Genomic DNA, 24136 nt, shown 5'->3' with positions numbered 1-24136 from the left:
TGTGGTGCTGACCCAATCACAGCTGTGTTTATAGCAAGCCTTGGCTCTGTTCCCCACTGACCAGATAACACCCCTGTCAAAGGCAGCAGGATGCTGAACCAAAATAGGATTTTATGATGATAGCAACATCCTGGATATGTTTCTGTTTTTTCACAAAAAAAGAGAAAAGAAAAAAAAATCTGGGATTTCAACTAACCCCAGAGCAGGGAAGCAACCTTTTAGTGCTGGGGATAAAAGCCCCATCACGGCTAGCATGACCTCAGAGATGAGCATTGCTGGAGCAAGGTTGGAAAGAGGGGATGTGGACATGGCCTGGAATATGAGTAAAAGGAAGGGAAACCAGATGTTAACAAAGCACTGGGCACTGGAGGAGACTTCTGATTGCTGTGCACTGGCCTGAGCGATTTGTCAGCAGGGGAAGGTGGGCTGGAGCACAAGGGAAAACTCCTGACCCTGGAAAATAAATTACAGCCATGTGCGAGAGAGGGTGGGAAGATCCTGAGCTCAGAAGAGAGCTTGAATTCTTTTGGAGGTATTAAGCACCTTCTCTTTCTGAAAATCCATCCCTGAATGGCAAACTGAACCCCCAAAAAGGGGCTGTGCTGATCCTTAAAGCGGCCAACAGGAACCTGCAGCTGTGTTTGCTCAGAGGCTTTTTCTCTTCACCCCACAGTGAGACCATGGCGGGTGCAGCAGCTCCTCCTGGGGCTTTCCCTCTGCCCCACGCAGGAAGGGTTGTTTTTTTTTTTTTATTTCCATGGGGCTGAATGCTGTGCAGAAAAGTCCCCCAGGTCCAGGCAGGGCGAGAGCCACCTGCCACTCTGTGTCCACCCCGCAGATAAGGTCCGGCACACGCTGCTTTATGGGAGTGTTATTTATCTTCCACGCTGTGTTGCCTTTGGGGTTTTGTTCTTTGGGATCTCATTGTTTGGAAGGATCAGAGCTTTCAAAGGTAAACGTTCTGAAAAATTAAAATGCAAGCTCGATGCTGTTAATAAATCAGTCGTTGCAAATCCCATGGGTTCAATTTTGAAACTACTTTTTGTTATGGAAGTGTTGGGTTTTTTTTAAGCATGTCATTCTAAACCGTGCAGACAGGCAGTGATCCCCTGACTATGGTGGCTGAATCATTGTTTGACCTCATTCCTTTTAAACCAGAGGACAAAATCAGTGATTCATGGAGGAGCCCATTGACAGCAGAACCTGCTCATGCAAAGGTCTGCCCAGCCCCAGGCTCAAGGACAAGACAGGTTTTCATCAAAGAGCTGCTAATAAAGGCTCTAAATTTGGCAATAAGTTACGTTAATTAGACAAGTAGGGGTGTCTCTGTGTGTTTCTTTTAATCTGTAATGACTCCAGTTTCGTAGCTCACTAGTGACAAGAAGTGGGTTGGTTCTTACTCTGTCCCAGCAGATTGGTGTGAATTAATCTTTATTTGATTTTGGTTTTTTTCATTCCAGGGAAACACTGGCATTGTAATGGGCATGTTTTTGGTGTCCTTTGTCATTCTGGTTGCCCTGGTGACAGTCTTGTCTGGAATTGGGGTGTGTGAGAAGTGCAGCATTGGAAGTGGAGGAGTCTACTCCATGATTTCTACTGTCCTTGGAGGTCAAGTAGGGGGCACCATTGGCCTCCTTTACATTTTTGGCCAGGTAATTTTAAAAGGTTATTCAAAGAAAATTTGGAAACATTGCAATGCAGATATTAATCCTGCTCTGTCCTGCTGCAGAATGTATTATTTCAGATAAAATCTGGGTAATGCTGCACCGTGCTGGACAGCATGGGAGAGCAGCACAGGGAGCACTCAGCCCCACGCTGCTCCCCAGGAGCAAGCCTGTGCATGGCGATGTGCTGCCTGGCATGGGTCACCCTGGTGGAGGAGCTGAGTGTCTGGACAAGCCATGCAGGACACGTCCTCCCATCCCAAATTACCCCCATTGCCAGGACATGCCCTTGCTGGCGGGAGACTGAAATTAAATGAAGCAGGAGAGGTCAGGGTGGCCAAGCAAAGCTCAGTGAGTGGCTGAGGACTGGCAGGTTGGCCTTGGAGAGCTCCACATACCCTTAGGGATTGGGCAAGCCTCGGCTGCTTCTCAGTGGGAGCCAGCAGAAGTGGGGCTGGTGTGGGAGGAGAGCTGGGCAGGGGTAAGGGCCACAGATAATTGACTTCTTGTGAGCCAAAAGTCACAATTCTGGATTTTCTGAAAGATGTCAAGGAGCTGGTGTGGTGGTGAAGCACAAAAATACACAAGTAGTGTACAAAAAGAATGTAAAATAATCACTTAAACCTGCAGTAATTTAACCCTTTCCCCTCATAAAGATGTTATGAACAGTATAAAATGTGGTGAGCAGAGAAGCATTTTTATGGAGGTTTGTTTTTAACTGACTGGCTTACTGCAATCTCCAAAACCCCTTAACAGCCCCCAAACCAAAAATAATCCCCTCTCCTCCTTTCACTCCAGATTAAAAGCAAGTGTCCATAAAATATGAACTGAACCCAGTAACAAGCCAAGATATGGAAATGGGCCACACATGAGAATCCTTCCTGTCATATTTTCCACTCTTGCTCTCCGAGAGGACCCTGTCTGGGAAAGCAATCAGGTTGCAGCCTGTCCTGAGGGTCGTAAAAGCTGGGCTGCAGCAGCCCTGGCCCCTGGCTTGGCATCCCATATGCACAGGGGCTGCAGGCTGGGAGCTGGCAACTCACTTAAAATCTCTTTACCTGCTCCCAAGAGCTGCTGATGCCTTTCTTTTCTCAGCTGTGCTTTCTGCCCGACGTGCTCTGCACCAGCTGCAGACTGATCCTCTGCTACGGGATGCTCAGGGGGTGCTGTAACCTCTGCCACAAGGCAACTGCTGCCAGAAATGGGGTACTCCCTGTTCCCTGCTCTGACCGGGGCAAGTGGGGAATGACTCCACATGCTGCAGAGAAAGACTCTCAGGGTGTAGCTCCCCTGCTCTAGGTGTCTGCCTGTGATGGAAGTGAATCCTCCAGGATCTCCTAGTTGCACATGTCTGAGTCTGAACATCTGAATGCCATCAACCTTGCTGAAAACAACACAAATCCTGCAGCTCCCAGGCACGAACCAGGTTGTTCTGAGCACCCTCAGTGGAGCAGTGCTGGGTCTGTCCCAGCGGGGGGATCTGCAGTGAATGAGGGCTCTGATCCTGCTGTCTTGGGTGGGGGTTTTCTCCCTTCCACTCGTGTGGCAGCTGCACATCCCTCATCTGTGGACACGGATGGTGGGTTGCAGGACCCGAGGTCCCACCTGCCGTATCAAGTGCAGCTCCTGCACTGACCTGCTTTTCCGGGGGTGCCATGCCCTGGAAAGGGTTGTTGCTGAAATGTCGGCTACTGGGAATTTCTGGAGGGAAACATCCTGGTATTTAGGATTGTTGTCCTGCAGTGGTGTTTGAGTCCTGACATGCTGCAGATGTCCTGTCCTGCAGGCTCTTGGCCACCTGGGGCTGAGTGTGTGTCCTGTCCTGCTGCAAGGCACACAAGCAGCTTTCCTGGGAGCTCAGGGAGGGACAGCTCACACAATGTGCTCTCCTCCAAAGTGCAGGCTCCATTCCAGCAGCGAGATGGGGAGCTGGTGAAACGTCAGAGTTTGCATCCAAACTAAACATTGAGTTAAAAATAACCCCCAGGAGGCAGTGAGGGGGGAAACAAACTGCTGTTCTTCAGGCAGGTGTGAACTGGGACCCTTTCCTCCAGAGAAGGAGAAGAAGGGAAGAAACATAGAAGTTGACTCACACTTTTCTCTCTCAGAGAAGCCCGTGTGGTTTCTCCTGGAGTGTTAATAGAGGGTGGATGTGACAGTGGAACATCTGGGCTGCTGGTCCTAGCAGCCAGCCTTCCCTGTTTGCCTGGGCAGTAGCTCTGCTGCCTGGGCAGTGTGCTGTCTCACAGCAATAAGGTTCAGTCCCTGCAGGCCAAAGTAGCATTGAAGGTTGTGCTGCGACAGCAAATGTCTGTCTGTCTGTCTGAACAGAGGCCCCCACAGCCCAGCGTGGGCACAGTGGATGGGGATCCCTTGTTCTCCCACAGGCCACTGATAGAGCTGTGTCCCTCAGTGTGTTGCAGGTGCCATGTACATCACTGGCTTTGCAGAGTCCATTGCAGGTGTCCTGAGCCTCAGCAACATCTGGGCAGTGCGTGGCATCTCCCTGGCTGTCCTGCTCGGCCTGCTGGGAATCAATCTGGCTGGGGTGAAGTGGATCATCAGGCTCCAGCTTCTGCTGCTCTTCCTGCTGGCTGTCTCAACGCTGGACTTTGTCATTGGATCCTTTACACATCTTGATCCAGGTAAAACTGAGGGTTCATTGCATTGGGGTCCACAGGCATTAGTTCCCTGGGGTTTTCTCCTAAGCTGTGTTTGTGGAGTGACACTCACTTGGACAGTGGGAGAGTTCAGAGCTTCCAGATGTGTCCCCTGTCCTTTGGTACTGATCTTTTAGAGACAACTCATAATTTTGCAAGGAGTGTTTCCAGAGCATGACTGAAAATGCCTTATTAATTTAAGTGTTTAACCACATGGATTGAGCTCTCAATTTGTGCTCCTGTTATGTTTCACTTGGAGGTTTTTTAACAACATAAAGCATCTGTGTTTGCCGTGTTCTTTGTGGCCTTCTGCTCCCAAATTTGGCATTGTGTCCATGAATATGGGGGGTTGTGAATTTGAGCTATGGAGATCTTGTCCAGAGACCTCTGAGGTCACTTAGGCCCTGGCTGTGGGTCACTCTGCTGCTGCCCAGGGCTGTGCTGGAGATCTCAGCAGGGAGCTGGGAGAGGGCAGGTGGCTGCCGGGGTTTCAAGGACCCACGAGTGGGAGTTCTCCTGCTAGCTTTTCCCAGACTGAGTTCAGCCTGCAGTGACAGCTCCAGCTCAGGCAAGGGGGAGGCTCAGGGCTCCCACCTGCAGCCCTGCTCACACCAAGTCCTGTTCCCTTTCTTCTGTCTGTGTGTTGGGAAACACATCTCAGTGCGCCGCAGCCACTCCAGCAATAACGAGGTGTAATTAGCTGAGTAAACAGAAGGTGTCACCTTTTTCTTGGCTTCCTCTGCGTCCAGCAGCACCTTGAGGGGGTTGCAAGTGACCTACTAGAGTGAGTTTAAGGGAAGATCTTCAGTTTTCACTGGCAGCTGTGATCCGGCTGCTGGGCTGGGTGGCAGGAGGCGTTGTGTGGTTTCTCGTAGCGCTGATGGCACAGGTGTCATTCATGCTGCTGTTTTATTTTGTGGCATGGGGACAGAAGCAGCTGCTCCCCTGTCAGACAGAGCCTTATGGAAAGGCATTTACGCTTTATATTTAGCATGTAGGAAATGCCCCAAATGAGAGCCTGTGAAAGTTTCAGCAATACTTGTAAATGAGAATGAAGTAAGGACAGTTGTGTTGCTGTGGCGTGTTTTGCAGAGAAAGCAAGTGACCTGCTCCAAACAGCTGCGTTTCATAGGAAGCTGTTTTCTACAGGAAACGGGGCTGGGGGGGAGTGTGCTGTATTTTTGTTGTGCTTGTAATAGACCTTTCTAATAGTAGAGAAATACTCTAGGCGAGACTTGATTGTAGGAAAGTGAACATAGGACCAGGAGACAAGAATTAAACAAATACAAATATCAGCAGGAAACATGGCCAAGTGGAGGCCAACATAGTTGTCTTTGATTTTCTCCACTGCAGAGCACTGTCATTTTCTTCTGACAGAAAATAGAGAAAGGAAGGGAAATGAGGTGGCTGAACAGTGCAGGTGACTAAAGAGAGGAGGGCTTCCAGTGCATGGAAGGACATCGGGCTGATGGTGCCAGATCCAGAGCAGTCCCTGGGGTGGGACCTGCAGCTGGCAGGGGACAGCTGTGGTTCTACTGCTTCCACAGGCGCTTCCCTGTGAGGCTGAGGTTTCCTTCCAGCCTGGGCAGGGGGATCCTCCCAAGCCCTGCATTTCCCCAGAAGGCCTCTGAGTGGTGTGTCAGCACCAGGGGTGAGCGCTGGGCTCCGAGGAGCCTCCTCACGCTGTGCTGCCCGCTTTCCAGGCATGCATGCATGGATGGATGCCTGTCTCTTGGGATGGCACCCACCAGCAAAGCATCCCTCCTGCCGAGAGTCTGCAGGTGGGACATGCAGGGGGTGCTGCAGCCCCAGCCTCCAGAGCCAGCTGGTGACAATGGCAGGGTGCAATGCAGCAAAGCCCAGCAGTGGGGGAAGCATTTGAGACCCCTTTGGGGTGGGCATTCCTCTGATCAGCATGCGATTGTTTGCAGATTGGTTCTGTGGCTGCAGCAGGAGCTGAGATGCAGAGGCAGCATGCAGGGAGAGGTGGTTTTTGAGGCTGGAGCTGTGAGCTGACAGCTACTCTGGGTCGTGTCCTTGCTTTATGGCAGGTTTATGGGGTTTCAGTTCACAGCCTTGGGTCTCGGCCTCTGACCCTGTAAAATGGGCCTTGTGCAGTCATCCTGCCTTTTCTGCCATGGCAGCCTTTTCTCTCACTTAACATTTCCAAGTGCTGCGCACATACCAAAGGACTGCACATCTGCCAAGCAGCAGTTACTTGAATTTAAATAATCTCCAGGAATGCCTGTCCATCTTGAAGGTCTTAACTGGCTGCCTTTGTGTGGTTGCACTGGGTGGAGTCCCCTGCTCTTCTCCCCGTTCCCGCAGCTCACACCCAGGCACACACCAAATCGGATATTGTCCAAGCACTCACTCCCTTCCTGTGGTTTGCCTTTATTTTTAGTCTGAGGATGGAGCATGTTTACACAAAAGGGGGCTTCTCAGCAGGGCTTCCTGCTGCTCTTTCTCCTTTTTTTTCCCTCTCTTTCTGTGGCTCACTCCTGCTCCAAGAGCCAGCTGGGCTCCTGCAGGCAGGATCTGGGACTGGAGGAGCTGAGTGGCTCCAGCAGACAGGGAGTGCTCTGGGTCACTTGTCCAGATGCTGCTGACCCCTCTGAGCCTGCCAGCCTTTTGCTACCAGGCTCCCCTGTCCCTCTGCCTGGGCCCCAGGGCTTTTGCTCCTTTCCACAGGCTGCCTGCAGGGTGGGGTGGGACTCGCTGATTTTTTGGAGTTAATCCTAAATCCTCCCTTGGCTTCAGCTGGCATTTCCCCTGGGGCTTGGTCACAGTCCCAGGCTGGGATCTCTGCAGGGGTGGGTAATGAGGAGAGGGGCTCCCTCTGAAAACCAGCCTCCTGGAGCTGTCTCTGGCCGCTCGCCTTAAAATACAGCCCCTTCTGCAGAAACAGAGACCCCTGTGCTCCTTCCTTCACACAGGAGACATTCCCATTCCCTTTCTTCTTAGGCACAGGTTAGTGTTTTTAGCAAACCTAACACAGGTAAATTGAAATCAGTCAGCGCTCGACTTCTCAGCCCATCACCAAGACCCAGCACTTGTTACAAATTTTCATTGTAGCAATGCAGGGTTATTTTAGCTTGTGTATGTCTGTATTTTAATGACGGAGGTCCATATCTCAAAATCAACCTGAGTTATTTTGGGAGGAGCAGTGAAAGTAGAGGAGAGGATGCTCCTCTCCCTGACCAGCTCCTCAGAACAGTATGTGAAACTTTTTGGCCTTTTCACATCCTGAACATTAGAGTCACGGAAAAAAGAAGATAAGCCATCCGTTAATGCCCACTATTTTATTTTCCTAGCATATCTCTGCTAATTTTTGTGTAGGGTGACTCCCAAATACTCCCTTTCAATTAGGCGCCTGCTTTCCTGTTTTGGCAGTGGCTCCCAGGTGCCCTGTGAAATCAGAGAGGCTGTGGGAGCTCGTGGGGAGGAGTGCTGGTGTTAATTTGGTTGTGCTTTGATGGGGAGATGAAAGGAATCATAATGTGAGCGAAAGAGGCCCAACAACAGCCTCTTAAATGCCTGGTGGGGGGAAAAATAAATTGTCTTGTTAGTAATTCAGTAATTGTGTCCCCTTGGGCTGGGATTCCCCTGTCCTGCAGTAGATGGTACCACGTGGCTGGGTGAGCGTGGAGCTTGGCTATGTGGGGCTAAACCCCTCTCCTCAGGCTGGCAAATCTGGGTGCTTCATTTCTTAGGGATGCAGGGAGGTTTGAAAGGCATATTGCTGTCTGAGTGCTTCTGCTTGGGATTATTTTCCATGCAAACCACATCCTTTATGTCACCCGCTTGGGTTTCATCTTCCCAAAGCTGCTCACACAGAGCCCAGAAAACTCATTTATCATCTTCATTTATTCCTCTGAGGACAAGTGCTTTGGAGGATTCATTCCCCTCCAATGTTCTATGGCCGAGCTGGGGAGCTGATGCTGTCCTGTGGGTACCACTGGTGAGGGTCTGTGGGAGATGAGTTTTGCCTGGAGCTGCTCCAGCAGACAGGGAACCTGCAATTGTTGAAATGATTTATGTATATAGACACTCTGGTGTTGTAAAGGTCCCTCAAATGCTGCCTCTGAGGCTTCGATGGACTGAATTAATTAAAAATATTCCCATGGATTGAATATGAAAGTGATCACAGCATCCTAGTCAGGGGATTCTGCTTGGCTCTGGGTTGTTTTATTTTATTTTTGGGCACCAGGGGTGTGCCCCAATATCATAAGAGAAGGTGCAGGAAGGATGTGTGTGTCAGAAGATGATCTGCAGCAAATCCCAGAGGCTTTATCCAGACTGATTGCTGACTTCCTGGCCTGAGACACATCTGGAAACTGGCATCAAATCCAAAGTAGAAATCACTGTGCAAGCAGCAGCAGAAAAAAAAATAAAATCCCACTTTGCTACTGAACAAGGTACACACCGTGGTGAATAAAGGCAGGAGGCTGCTAATACACCCTTTATTTATTAAAAAACATGGGCTTGCTTTTCCCAGGTTTTTCCAATTATAGTGCATTGAATGGCCCTGACATCACTCTTGAGTCGGGGCCAGCCTATTCAACAGTCTGGCGAAGACATTTATTAACTGGTTACCTGCCAATTGTCTGGGCTAGGAGCTGCGGGACAGATGTGTTTTGGAAAGTGATAACATTGTTAGAGGCCTTATTTTAGATAGTGAGAGGAAAGCTACACCGCTCTGTCCAGGTTGTCTGAAGTAGGTATTTAAAGCAGTTTATTTAGAAGAAAAAAACAAACCAGTTAGGTTGAGATGTGACTCTGTTGCCCTGTTGTAGGTAGGTTTGCACGGTGTTTCCCTGCTGGAGGACACCCAGCAGTTGGACTGAGTGAGGAGCAGCCTCCATTGCCGGCAGATGCTCAGGTGTCAGCGCAGCTGCTGCACCCCGGGGCTGGGACTGGCATCCCTGTGTCCCTGCTCTGCCGAGACCAGGCGGGATTCCTGAGCCCCGAGGCATCTCCCAGAGGTGGGTAAAGAGGGGAGGAGGGTTCAGGGTCTGCGGGTCCCGCCCTCCTGCACCTACTGGGCGGCACTGGGGATGGATGCCGTGTGCATCCAATCTGCTTCTAAAGATTTCCAGTGATGGATGCTTTGCTGCATCCTTGGGGACCCTGCCCTAGTCACAGCTATCCCAGGCTAACCCCCTCTTCCTGCAGCCTAAACCCACTGTTCTGGGTCTCTTGAGGACTTGGCACAGTCTGGTGTCCTTCCTTTTTGCATTAAACCACTTTTCTTGGAAGACTTCTGGTGCTCTCCTCCAGCCTTCTTTTCCCTGGGCTGCTCCATCTGAATGGCCACGGGAGCGAGCAGCCCTCTGCCATCCTCTGTGCTGCTGAGGATGAGGAGGGTCCTGGCCTCCCCCGAAACACTAAAATGAGCCACTGAATGGTGCTGTCAGGGACTGGCTGGCCCAGGTCCATTCCTGAAGCCAGGAGAGGGTTTGCTGAGGTTGTTACAGGTTTAAACTTGCTCAGTAGGTAATAGATTTCCTGATGTACAACAGGAGGTTTTGTACACATTGATCTAACCTTTAATTTCTTTGCTGTTTCACTGCAAAGCAGTGCTAAGCTCATCTTCCTAGAACTTGTAAATAAATCCTGAAATACTTTTGCTGGCTTTGTTCCCTGCTAGACTTTGCCTTCATGTGGGCTTTCCCCATCTATTTCTCCCATAAAACTTCCTGTGCAGGCTCTCCTTCAGCAGCAACTTGTTTAATGCTAGAAAACTAATAAAGCTGACTGGCTTGAGGAAGATATATATCATCCCACAATCTCTTCCTCTCTCCCCATTGCTGTATTTAGGTGGGACAGCTTTATTTATTTGCATTGATTTTTTTTTTCTCTTTTTTTTTTTGGTGCCACCATATAATAGATTTCAAACGATGGAGATATTTTGCCTCCTCTTTTTTCCATTCCCTCAGTGTTTAATTCCAGTCACAGTTCAGCTGTGCCCTGAATCAGCTTTCCTTATTTAGGGATTTAATTTATTAAGATAATTTCTCAATATTAGATTCTTCCTCCAGCCACTTCACTTCTAGTTTGCATTCCTCTCCTAGGCTAAAGAGAAAACTTTGTGTGGGAAAAGAAAACTTTATCTACTGTTCATCCTGGCTTGTGCTAACAATTTTTTGGCCTTTTTTGTCTGTAAGTTAGGGATTTTATTCTGGTTTACCTTCACTAACCTGCATGGTGGCTCAGTGGTTCTTTCTGGTTTTCTTTTTTACTCAAAGGGGGAAATGCATCCATTGAAAAATTATTGTTGTAGGGAAAATGTATTCTATGACTTACACAGAATTTAATTAATACTTTCAAACAAGCAGACAAAAAAATCCTTTTAGGTGACAACATCTTGCTCAACCTTTCCAAAATTAAACACTGTTTGGTATGATCTGCATTCTGAAGCCAGACTCTAGGTTGTAGCTGTATGTGTATAAAGGATAGAGAAAACCTTCCAAAACCAAAAATAAACTACCATTTTAGACACAAAATCAAAAAATCAACAAAAGGAACAGTTTTCTTTTGAAGTACTACTGTCATATGGATAATATATCCATAATTTATTATGGGAAGCTGGGAGTATGGGATGCTGTAGTCATGAGGATGGCAGAGGGCTCGTGGCAGGATCTGGTGGATTAAGTTGCATCATCTTTCCTTTGAAAGATGGGGATTTGATCAGCATGGGTTGGGCTTTGTCCCAAACAACACACGGGGTAGCTCCGAGATGGAGGGAAGGTCACTGCGAGGAGTCCAAAGGATGTGTGTCATCACCACTGAACTGCCACTCATTTTCCTCCAATTGTTGTACCTTGACTCAGCCTAAATTCTGATCTCTCGAGCCTAGGACTTTTCACTGGAGAAGTTCTTCAGAGCCTCCCACAGCTGGGCACTCTGGGCATGACTTCCAAGAAATACCATTCTGTGATTGATAATGACACCTCATTGATGAAAACTATTTTCCTAGAAGAACGATGGAGCAAGGGACACTGTACTTCTTGTCCTCTTTGCAATGAATAATATTTGCCAGCTGGTTTGAATACCACTGAACAAGCCAGGCTGAAAATACCACATCAAAAAAATCAAATACTAATGGAAGGATTTATATATTACAGCAAGTCTAGTTCTTAGCATTAAATAATGCAAAACATAGGAAGAATTTAAAAAGTTGAAACACCTGTGTTAAAATCTCTTACTTTTTTTTCCCAGAATTTCATAGTTTCTAACCGCAGAAAATGTTCATTTTTTGGCTCTATTTTTGGAAAAAAATATTAAACCCCACCAACCTGTAGAGACAGAGTAAGTGCCAAACATCTCTACTAGCTACTTCCACGGGCACTTTCCTAAGTTTTCCTTTATTTAAGCAGTGCTTTTGTGATGACTAGCTGCCCGTGCAGGCTCCGGGTGTGCTCTTGTGTACGTCCGTGGTTTTCCACTTTCCCGAGGAGCCGAGGCAGAGATAAAGCAGGCGCATGGGGAGTTGGCAGAAATTAGCATTTCCTCCCACCCCGTCCAGTCCTGCAGTAGATGTGGTGTGGCTGGGGGGAGCCTGGGGGAGCGAAGGCAACCTCCTGATCCGAGAGAGGTGACAGCATCCTGCCGATGAAAATTGCTCCATTAGCTAAAGACAAACATCGGAGACAGATTTAAGCAGCTCCCTTTGTTTATTCTGCCTTTTATGCTATTTTTAGCTGCTGGCTAGCACCCAGTAGTGCAGGTCCATTGGCTTTAGGGAGAGGAGGGGCTCGTACTGTTATGGCTCTCATGGCTGGGATGCTCCAAGAGGGGATGGGGGTGCAGGTACCAAAGAGGATAAATACCTAAAGGGATGATGACCCCGAGCAGGTTTTTTTCGGATTTCCTCAAACACATCGGCCCTGGCACTTCTGCTCCAGCCTTTCCTGCCTGCCTGAGGGTATTCAGTGCAGAGATCCCACCTCCCCCCCGCCTCCTCTAACACAGCAACCATTGCTCTGGCTGATGCCAAACCTCTTTCCAAGAAGTATCCTGCAGCAGGCTGCTCTGCAGGATGCGCTGCCGAAACCCTGAGCAGCTTCAGAAGAGGTCGTGCAGAGTTCTTTCCCTCGACAGCGCTGTCAGTCTCCACGCTCGCTAATTTGTCTGCTCAGCTGAGCAGTGTTTATGCACTGCTGTGATTCATTGCCCTGCAGCAAGATCGCCGGGCTGGCAGCTGCTCCTCCCTGTGCTGTCCATCCCTGTGCTGTCCGTCCCTGTGCTGCCCATCCCTGTGCTGCTCCTGCTCCCTACAAGTGACATCCAAACATCCCAGGGTTTGTCTCTGCCGAGTTGCTGGGGATACCCAGGGGCGGTGGAGGGTGTTTTTTGGGAGAGGGTTAATGGTGGGATCCCCCGGAGCCCGCAGCAGCAGGAAGCTGTATTATGTCTTGACTTTAAACAGGAGGTTTTGGAGATCAGCTCTGGAGCAGAAAACAGGGACTCGGGAGGAACAAACACTCGCTGCTTCAGAAGGGTGGTGATTTCCTTTCGGGTAAACACGTCATTAATCTCAGGGAGCACATTCTTTTCCATCAAAAGATAAGGGATTCGAGCTGCCTTTCTCAGGGCTTGGCCTTTTTAGATTGTTTTAACTGTGGCTTTCCCTCCTTCAATTACAGACTGTATATACTCTCTCTCTTTTAGGTTTGCTGGCTTTATTGTGGGTGCAGAGAAAGTATTGGGCAAGGGAATTCCTTCCCTGCTTCCTTTAAATTTGCTCTAATCCTTCCTCCCCACCACCCTCTTGCCAAACTTTTTTCCCACTAAAACCTGTCTATTTTTTGCTACTTGAAGCTCTGACGAATGTAAAACCTAAGTGTGGTGTTTGTCCTGGTTCATGAAACAATCTCCCTGCTGCTCATGATAAAATAGGAGCTTATTTGTTCACAAGTGGAAAAATAGCAACGAGCTTCTCTCCCCACCCTGAGCTGCCTCTTGCTGCCCAGCTTTGGTTTGGCCCTTTCGAGGGCCCTTTTGACTTGCTCTGAGGTGTGGGGTGATGCTGGCTGTGGCAATTTTCAGCTGGTCCTGACATATGAGGTCACAGCAGTGGCAGAGGTGCTGCTTTCGCTTCTTCTCCCTGTGGCTTGGGGTCTGTGGTCATTCTGAGCTCTTTTGATCGTTCATGTGTTTAACTGGCATTTAGGGATGGAATTACAGAGGGAATTGAATCCCTTTGCATTCTTACCTCCTCTTCCCAATACTTTCTGCTAAGGGCTGCCAACAGCAACACGGGTTCGGGTGGGGTAGAGCAGGAGCTGAGGAGCTCCCACATCCTGCACCTCTCAGTGCCCTGACAGCTCAGGCAGATGCTCTGCAGCCTTTCTGCACTGTCAGTGTGGCCACATGCTGATGCGTTAATTGCGTAATATCTTAATTTTTATCACTGCATAATCATTGACCTGCATGTGTTCAACACAAACATTTCTCTCTATTTTTTTCCCTTGCCTAGTTTAGGAGACTTAAAGCAGAAATACTGAGACTGTGGGAGCTGCCTGCAGGCAGGATGTGGCCCTGAGGACTGAGATGAAGCAAAGTCATGACATCATTTGTGACATATGGAGAGGGGATGATCCTGTGTTTGCTTTTCTCCATCTGGGCTGGGCTGCACATGCCCCATCTCCAGCTATGGAGCTGTGCTGCTGCCTGCAAGTCCAACGTGGAGCTGATTTGCTCCTGGCTTGCAGGAAAGCTGCACTGCTCCATGCTGACTCACATGGCACAGGCCTTGCACTGGAGCTGCAGAAAAGGGCAACCTGGCTTTGGTGCATGGGGTCCCCTGGGTAGGCGAGTCCAGCAGTATCTGGCAGAAGACAGGGGCACCAGTCTCATCAGTTTGTCCCACCTCCTCAAGCTCTGCTCCCTGCAGCTCTTCTCTTTTCATTCTGCTTCTTCCCAGACTTCCAGCCAAAACCCATCTACCCAAAGGTGAAGCAGGAGATGTTCTGGAAGGTGTTAAAACATTTTTGTATTTCTGTATAAGTTCAGAAAAGGTCATGTTTATTCTCTGCTCTTGTCAGCACGGCTCTGCCACTCAACACCCTCTGCTTCCATGACTCATCAGTTCCCTCACCATTCTCTTGGAGAACTGGGACTTTCTGGTGAAAATCTGTTCATGCATCCTGCAGGTCGATGTCAGCCCACAGCAAGTTGAGCAGTAGACTGGTAGCATGAGAAAACCACCACACTGTCCTCTCTCCACCTCCAGCGTTACTGCCCTCTGTCTCTTTTCCTTCACAACCTTCCCATGTTTTTCTCATACATTTCTGCCTGCACCTGACCTGTACCAGGCTGGCAGCAGTAAGGCAGTGCTGGGATCAGCAGTGGTAGTGTTGGACTTGCCTGGGAAAAAAATATTCTGACAACCTCAGGAGCTGGGTATTTGTGAAGGCATGGCCACAAAAACAGCCCAGCCTTGGAAGAGCTGGGGAATGTGATTGTTAATGTTGGTGTTAAACGAGCCCAAACATGGGAAGCCAGGTGTGTGCATGCAGGGATGTGGAGACTTGTGACTGCACTGCTTTGATTGATTTACTTTTCATTCTGTTGGGAAAGGTGATTCATGTGTTATTCGTGACTATGGTGCCTTCCTCATGCCTCTTTGATTATGCCAATCCATTGGAGAGGTGCACCATTTTCAGTGCCCATTGCTGGGACACCATTTAGTGGCCATGTAATTTTCGGGCACATCCAGCACTTCAGTGAGGAAATCCAGAGCCACCCAGAACATGGCTGTGTTGGTACACAGCATCTTTCAGAGTTGTTGCATCGAATGATCTTGTGCTGTTCGTTGCCTGAAGTTAAATTTCAGTGTGTGCATAGAGTGGGGGGGAACACAAAGTCCTTGGGGTTTTGGCAACATTCATGGCTTTGCACCCATCTCTGCACATCCACAGTTCCTATATCGAGGGTTAATCTTGTGTATCTGCAATTGCACACTGAGATGCTGAAAAACCTATTGCTGGTGGTGCTTTGGTATCCAAATTTTACTTCATTTAAGCCAGGCATGCCTAACTTTCCTTTGACAGTGAAGATGCTGCTGTCATGTGATAAGGTATGGGTAATGTGTGTGTTTGGGGGAGTTTGGTCATCCGCAGGCTATTCTGCAGGCAGGAGAAGAATTTGTATTTCAGGGGCTTTTAGGGGCAGAATTTCACTCCTTCCCTACTGTAAAGCACTCCAACCTATGTAGGAATTAATTTGATTTAGGACACCCAACAATCACCTGACAGACCACAGCCTCTGGGAGTTACCAGCCTGACAGGGCTTGACTTGCCTGTGGGGGAGTCAACAGCTCAGAAGTTCTGGGCTTGTACCTTGCCCTTGGCTAAGAGTTTGGAGGAGGAAAATATAAGCATGTGGTTGGTGAGGAGCGGAATTTTATCTTACTACTGTGTAGAGATGTGTGTTCAGATGAGGATGGCAGCTGTGGGACCAGGCTGTGAGGACTATTCCTGTTTTCTCCACAGTGATGTGCCTGGATGTCTCCAGAACCCACACCAGGACTTCGTTCTGGGTGTGTGCTTGGACTGGCATCCAAGGAGAACAAATGGATTTCAGAACTTATGCCAGAAGGGTTTAGTGGTGGAAGAAGAAATGGGAAAAAGATAGAGAGCAGAGATAATTATGCCAAGGATATATAATTATTCTTTGGCGCTACATGTCTTACACATCACACAGGATCCTGAAAATGCTGAGGTCAGACCTGGGAAATGTGCTGCAAGACAAACACTTCCAGCTGTTCCTCTGAAAGCAAATCTCAACAAGTACCTTCCAGGAGGGAATGTGTGGGCTCACTTATTTTGGAAAAGAAAAAATCTCACCATTTCAAGCCTTCAGTATTCACCTCTGTAATTAAAATCTCTAATCACAAGCAGAGTGCAATATGGGACTGTCTTAAGGGAGCTGTTTCTTAAGGTGGTTTTCCATTTTTGCACTATTTAGCCCCTGCCTCGATGCCAGGCTTTACTTAACCTTAAGCTTGTGAACAGGCTTATTGAATTTGGCCAAGACTTAACTAATCTGTAATGAGCTCCAGGTTGCCTGGAACTTGGCAGCACCACTGTGCTCTGTGCTGTTGCATAATGGCCTGACCCTGTGTAACCACAGCTTCGTCTTGAGCCCCTTCCCAACCTCTTTGAGTTCCCAATCAGGGACCCTGGGCTTCATGGAGGGGCTGCCCTCATAAGGGCAGTCCTGAGTGCCAAAAACCTTGTGCTCTCATGCTCTTCCACAGGATGAGAGGTGGGAGAAAGTACAAGAAAAGCCCAAACCCACTTGGGAAGAGAGGGGATGCAGCAGTGGCAACCAAATGAAAGCTGGTGCCTCCTCCCAGGCATCTGTGATGGCTGGAAAGACATCAGAGTTCTGACCATCCTTCTCCTCCTCTGGCTACATCAGGCTGGTATACAGCCTCCTGTGGTCCCCGTGCACATGGGAATGGAGGATGCTCATCCTGAAAGCTCTTCCATTTCAAGCTTGCTAGGTGGTTTTCACTGTTTATTACATCATTTTAGTAAGAGAAACTGGGAGGACTTGATTTATGAAGAATCACAGGGATAATTCAGATGTTGCTCTAAGTAATTTTTTCCCCTATTGTTTATTTAGATCAGCTCAACCACTTGAGAAATGCATTATTTGCTTTCTACATATTGAGTGTCTAATGATGAAAATAAATTGTTACTGCTCTTTATTGTGCATTTCCCATAAGACTGACATGACACAGAGAAGGAACCGGATTCTTTTCTTCTAGCATGACACAGGGAAGATTGTTTATAGCACTTCAGCTCCAGCCCTCTGCAAGCCAGCTGAGAGCAGGATCATTAAAGGCAGGATTTAGAGCCTGTGGGGTTGCATAAATTGATTGAGAGCAAAATTTTTCAGACAAATATTTTGTAACGAGCAAGGAGGGACGAATCTGGTTTGGATCTTGTACCCAGCAGTAAGCTGGAGAAAAAGATCTCCTTACAGAAAAAATGTATAAAATGAGCTTGCCTCGTTTGGAGATCAGAGTGCCAAATATAGACCCTATCGCATTTCCTTCCCTCCTCCTTCCGAAGCTCGTCCTTTTGAAGTGCACTTTCAATGAGATGTGGATAATTGACTCTGTGAACAACTGACCCAGGGCTCTGCTGGTTTAACTGATTGGTCTCAGTTGCTGACTCCTGTTCTGTTTTGGATGATTTTCAGCCCAATTGCCCCGTCAGTTGCAATTAGTTGCATTAATATGACAGCTGAAAGGTCACAGATGACTTGCACTGGTCACAGGCACGAGGGCAGGCAGGAGATGCTCCCAGCATGTTGTCCTCAGCCCCATGCTCATGTGCCCCTAAATTGATGGTGACTGCAGATCCTAGTCCGATCAAAAGGGATGTGAGGTTTGCTTCACAGGAGGGTGATTGAGAAATGAGGGTGCAATGACAACCAACACTTGGATGAACTTCTCTTTAATTAGTCAAGAAGGTTCCTGGTTCTGTATACAGGGGAAATGTGGAATGGCCTCTCACCTGCCAGAGCTGTGAGGAGAGGAAGCAGAAGTGGGATAGAGTTGTAGGCACATCCTGTGTCTCTTTCAACAAATCCATGGCTGTTGTTTGCTGTGGTTCCAAGTGACATCTGCCATGGCTTCACGTTTTTGCCTCTTCCACTGAGGATTTCCACTTAGAGGAATGAAGTGGGAAAGGGAAAAGCATGCAGACGAGTGGAACACCAGGGGATCATTTAATTTCTTAAGGTTGGTAGGGGTCAGATGCACACAGGTGCAGGTCAGACATTGGACTCATGGGTCTCATGGTCAGTGTGTGGCCATATTATGGCCCAAACAGTATCACAGAAAATGTAGTCTGGTTGTTCACTGGTCTGTAAACTTGGCCTTTGTGCAAGGAAGGAAACAGAAGGCACCCAAAGTACCTCGTTTGAATTACATATCCCCAAAACACCATGGGAAGACCCCAGTTGGAGATGGTTTACTTACAGAGCAGGATGCTTAGCCTGGTGAGGTTCTGCAACAGTCTGTTTTTGGTTTGATGTTATTTGACATTTTCCTTAATTTCCTTGATGATGGAAAAGGGAATGTGGAGATTCAATATGAAGATGAACCCCACCTGGGAAGAGCTCACAGCAGCCTGGCAGAGAGGGTCAGGATTTACAGATGACCTTCACAAACTGACCAAGTGGTGTGAGAAGGATAATTTGTGTTTAGGTAAAACCTTAATGATAGGAATATGTGAGAGTAAACCATCAAGAGAGGCTAGAGTTCGTGTCACAGGAGGTTTTTATGAATCAGTGGGACAAACTTTTATAAAGTACCATAGATGTATTTGATGCTGCTGCTTCAGATTTCTGTTTGGAGGTCTGCAGTTCTTTGTGGGGTGAGATGAGTATTTTATTCACTTTTTAAAAGAAAAATTGACATTTCTATGAGTAGCACATACTTGGTGAAAAATCCCTTGGCCAAGGACCAACATTTCCCTCGAGTGACAGGCCATGCACTGTGCTGTCATGCACATCAATTCTGGTTGAATCCACACAGGTCTGGACTTATAGGAACATACAGCCTACAAAAATTCCCCCTCTATTTCTCCAGAAACTGCACTTTCTGCAGATATCTGTGAGGTCCAGAGGTCAGTGTGTTGAGCTGAGCTTGTTCCCAGTAAATCTCATCTGGGACTTGTTCCTAGTGAAGACAGCTAGTCCTTTTACAAAGCCTAGCAGCAGGATACCTCTTCTATCAGAGTGTTTCCATCCATGTTTGGGCAACACAATGAATGCAGATGTAGTAGGAAACTTCTGATTATCTATAGGGTTTTTCTGTGAAAACTTCAAAGCTCTGGGGCTAGTTATATTCTGAGACTTTAAATGGATATGTCTTGTGCTCAGAGCTCTGATTTAATGTTCTGGTTTAATCTATTGTCCAAACATCATTAATGTTGTCTTTGAGGCATGGGACAGCTTTGATGGAGTCTTTTTTTAATTTCTGGCTGTCACCCTGTGCAGCCATAAACAACATCCTGCCTGCTAATGAGAAAATTCGTTATTGGAGTCACATGTCTTGTGGAAGTAGATTGTAGTGGCAGGAGAAAAAAAGGAACCAACTTCGCTCACCTTCCACCCCTGGCTAGCGTGAGCATTTGGATTACTGACAGGGAGGAGAAGTTTCCACAGTCTAAGATACTCCATTAAAAAGCAGTGTTGCCTGTTGAAAATGAAATTATTATTTAATAGTCACAGCCATTAATTCCTTAACCTGCTTTTGTGAGTTATCTTTTCTGCCTATAAGCATCTAAAACCTTTCCTAATTAATGCCTTGCATACCAGCTGTCAGGCTTAACCCTTCCTGACAAATTGAGGTTTGTGGAAGGATTTGAGCCATCCTTCAAGCGTGCATTGAGGGAGTAGGATCCTCCATTACAACCAGGTGCATGACATTGGTATCCCACCCATCGCTTTCCCTTCTCCCCCATCTTCTGTAACATTTATTTGGAAAGTGAAACTTGTGTGTGCATGACCTTAGAAAGAAGGGGCAGGAGTGCAAACCCTGGTTTCTGCCTCCTCTCCCACCGTGTAAGTTGATGTTCATCCTTTCAGATGGTCCCTGGAAGCAGCCCCTGCAGGTGCAGGTGTTTAGAGGGGGGTGGTGGCTGAGAGCAGCTGCAGGGGCTCCAGCAGCCCTGGTGGCTCCTCAGGTTTTCTCCTTTCCCTCTCCTGTCTCCACAGAGCACGGCTTTGTTGGCTACTCCGAAGAGCTGATGTTCAACAACACACTGCCAGACTACAGCCAGGGGGAGTCCTTCTTCACTGTTTTTGGAGTGTTTTTCCCAGCTGCCACAGGTACAGTTAAGTTTTGCCCTCTCCCTTTTTTCCTCCACAGGGACATCTGGGAGATGAGCAGAAGCACGGGGAGCTCCTCTGGGCTGTGAGGCAAAGCGAGCAGGACTGCATTTGGCCATAGCAGACCCAAGTGGTCATTTCAAATGGTCAGGCTTCTCTCCAGCATCTCAATTTTATTGCCCTCCTGTCTTGTTGACTTGAACGTGCTCTTCTGTCTCTGTGGTTAGAAACTGTTGCTATACTCTGTGGGTGGATGTGCTCCTGTAAATCCTTCCCTGCCAAGGACAAGGCTCAGGCACTGATCTTGGCTATTGCTGTCAGAGACAAAGGTATCAAGCCTATTTAAAAGAGCTAATCATGATTCGTCATATCAGATGAGCTTTATGACTTTATTGCACTGTGAGAGTAGGAAGAGCATAGGAGGACTTTCTCTCCATCCTTACCTTAGCAGGTGGCTGAGCTGGGCTGATGCCACTGCCCACGATGGACCCACCACTCACTGTGTGCTGTCACGGGTTCATCCTTGTATGTCAGCTGAGCTCATATTTATGAGCTTAATTAGATACCTTCCTTTTATGCATTCCCTTACATTACCAGGAAGATGCATGGTCCCTTTCCAGAGCTGACAATCTCGAGTGGGAATGCAGTAACTATCAGTTGAAGTTACAATACCTTTTGTTGAGGCTGGGTATTTTAAACTATAAAAGGTACTGATTATAAGCAGTTTCCATAGTAATGAATCCTTGGATTACAGGATGAATTTTCAGAGGATTAGCTCTAAGCAACTCACTGGAAGTTGCAGAATTTCTATGGTACAAGGAGACAAAGGAAAGGGTTCTGTGAAACAGATGGGACTGGAGGAATGGTCTGGCAGCAGAAATCACTTTTTCAGGTGCACCTAGTGCAGGACTTCAAATTTGTATTTGAGAGCCTCTCTCCCACCTTATCAGGCTGGCTATTGCCTCTGTAGACTTCCTCCTGGAAAACTCATCTTCCTGAGCTCTTGACACCATGGAGAAGATGTCTTCTGCCCTCTTTTTTGTTGCCATTTTTGATTGGCCCAAGTGAGTCCCCAAAAGAAAAAGACTTTCCTTGTGAGCTCTGACACTGATGTAGAAAAGCAGGTTTTTATCCAGTTCTTTGCTTACAAAGGAAGGAGCAGTTATGACAAAACTGTGCAGAAAATTATGGTGATTTACCATATTAAATGATTTTTCGTCACTGCTAATGCTTGGCTGCTAGGAAGAATGCCAAAGCTAATATATATAATTTCTTTAAAGCCCTTGCAGCCTGTTGCTCTGTTTAGTTAGCAGTAGTAATACCAGTAGTAATGTCAAACATTCTCTGAAAATACAGTTTGGGATGATGTATTATGACTTTGGTTGTTAACACAGCTTTTTCATGTGTTCTTTTTAATTGCTTGGTTATTTACAGGATTTAAATTATTCCTTCAGAGTAGCAGTGCCAGTGGTACCACGTAACATCACTATCACTCCTGTTGCTGTTCTGAGTATTGTGGAGTTCAGGAGCCTCATAAAATGCAGGGCTGTGTTTGGTGCTCTGCATGGAAGAGCTTGTGGTCTAATTAAGAAATTTCTAGGATGGGAGTCAAGACTTCTCTGCTGCCAGTGCTGCTGCTTCAGGGCAGGCAGCGTGGTGCAGATGGTGAGCAAGTGGCACGGAGGAACGACAGGGACAGGTTAGCACTGCTCTCAGGCTGTCCCCTCCAGCCTGTGATCCTCCCCACCACTATTCCCCAGGGGTACCCACCTCTGCTGGAACCCCCACAGTGACCTGGCTGAAGCAAAATCCCTTGCCTTAAGACACAACAGAAATTTGGGGAGAGTTTCAGCAAACAATATGCTGTTTAGATTTGAGGGGTTACATTGAGCCACTTTGAAGCAGTTCTTTGACCCACAGCAATGTTCTGTTTATCTTTAATCATTAAATGTTGTGTTTACTATTTTTAATTTTTAGCATATGCTAGCTTGCAATTTAAGATGCTATTTTGATAACAAAGTTTTTAAAAAGAATATTTCGGAAATTGTGAAACAAATGTTTGGGCCTTTCAAGATGAAATGTTCCTCTTTGAAGTGAAACTATTTTGATCTCTTCAGGATAAGCTTCTTCCTCTCTCTCTGAGATGGCTATCTGAATTCAACCAGTTTAAGTTTGGTCTCTGGGATATACTGAAAAGTGGTTGTAAGTTGCCCATATCCACCAGACACAGCAATGAAACAGAAATGTCTGAAATGCAGGCTGGTAGCTGTAACAGCAAAGAGGGGCAGCCACTCCAGGAAGGGGGAGCAGGAGCTGTGGGGACGCCCTTGCTGGGACCAAACAGGTCGGGGGAGCAGCTGGAGACATGCTTCAAGTGATGGGCATAGGGTGGTCATCCCAGCCTTTTGCAGACCAGTAGCATCATGCTGCCTCCTATGAACATCCTCCTTGGATTGTCTTGCTCCAGGTCAGGTTGTTTTCTCTGTTCCTCTGTGTTTTATTGGTGTGACTCCAGCAGTGCCAGTGAAGTTTCCCCAGTTTTACAGCTGAGTGCTGGTAAGCATAGGTTGGTCTGTTTGCTACTTGTGTAATAGCTGTTTAAACCATTTCAGCTGGATGTTCAGTGTAGCTGGCTTTATTCCCCCAAGTTTGTCATTTAATCATAGGGAAGTAGCCAAGAAATCCAAAACGTACATCTAGAGCTTGCCTAAATGGGAGAGCATGGGCATGGAAGACTCGGATTTGCTGGCTTCGGTCAAAAGACTGAAATATACTCTGTGGAAGATGTGAAAATGCCCCTATAGAGACGCTGTACATTAGACAGCTGTTCTTCTGCATGTTTGTAAATACCTTCTCCATGCACACATTTTGCTGCTCTGCTGTAATAGGTGAACACTTGGATACCCACCCAGCCAGGGCTTTTCAACAGGTAGGGAGTCTTGGGACAGGCAGCTCCCAGCAGCAGCCACGCAGCCATCACTGCATTTTTAAAATTAAGATAAATGTTGTTTCTGTTGTGCAAAGAATGCTTTTTTACTAAATCTCCAAGGTATTCTGTCTAATGAAAGAAGTGTGTTGCCTTGTGATACAAGAAAGTAAGATGTCGTTTGAAGTGGTGTTAGAGGAAAATATCACTGCACAGAAACCAGTTCTGAAATAAACCATATCTGGCACTTGCAAAATGACAGCAAATAGATTTAGAAGTTTTGGGCTAAGTTATCAGATGATGTAAACTGGCACAACTCCATTGAAGCCTATGGCGAGGTGCCAGCTTACATCAGTGGAGAAGTTGGCCCTTTAAAAAAAATTAGCTGCACGCGTTATCTAAGATTTTCCATTCTTCACCTCCTGGGTGAAGGAAAAAAACCACCTTTTATATTTTATAGTATGTTCACTGAAAAATGCACTGGGCGTTTACAAGAGCGATCATATCTGCAGCTATAAACCATGGCTGGTGGGGCTGATGGCTGTGTCTGACACACAGTGTAGGTGGTCCCTCATGCACGTATCCACTGGATGATGCCCAGGACCAGATTACACTGGGAATAGCAGCAATGTACAGACTGTCTCAGCCATAATTTCCTGGCTGGGTTGACTGTGTTTTCATGCTTCTTTGTCCAGAAGCTTCGTCACTATCTGCTGCTCTCTTAGATAATAGCCAGTGTGGAAAATCCAGCCTGCTATCTCATTGAAACAGAGTGGTGGATAATTTTCTCCATGGACAACCTGCAGATATGATTGCTTGAGTTCAGAAGGGATTAGCCATTTCCCTAGGGATAGGCCTGTGTCTGAAGGAAGGAACATCCCAATTTCTCTGAGTTTTAGATGCAAGTGTGGGGTTTTTCCTCTGTTGAGCAGCCAGAATCTCTGACAAGGCTTTTTGTGGATTTCTGCAAGTCAGATCAGGCAGGGGGTAACTGAGGCTATGAATGGTGAAGATTGTTTAGGATGTTA

The 24136-nt window shown here is 47.4% G+C and overlaps 1 protein-coding gene across 1 annotated transcript in view; it reads left to right on the top strand.

The window, feature by feature from the left end:
- SLC12A8 (solute carrier family 12 member 8) overlaps nt 1-24136 on the top strand; it is a 50251-nt gene that overhangs the window by 5971 nt on the left and 20144 nt on the right. Inside the window, exons 4-6 of the mRNA XM_088168323.1 lie at nt 1461-1652; nt 4078-4309; nt 20069-20182. Coding sequence (XP_088024449.1) covers nt 1461-1652; nt 4078-4309; nt 20069-20182 — 538 coding nt within the window. The remainder of the gene's footprint in view (nt 1-1460; nt 1653-4077; nt 4310-20068; nt 20183-24136) is intronic.

This window comes from Sturnus vulgaris, chromosome 7 (assembly GCF_052056855.1).
Source record: "Sturnus vulgaris isolate bStuVul1 chromosome 7, bStuVul1.hap1, whole genome shotgun sequence".
Taxonomy (NCBI): Eukaryota; Metazoa; Chordata; class Aves; order Passeriformes; family Sturnidae; genus Sturnus; species Sturnus vulgaris.
Note: the sequence above shows the minus strand (reverse complement) of the source record. Positions and strands in the feature narration are given on the sequence as shown.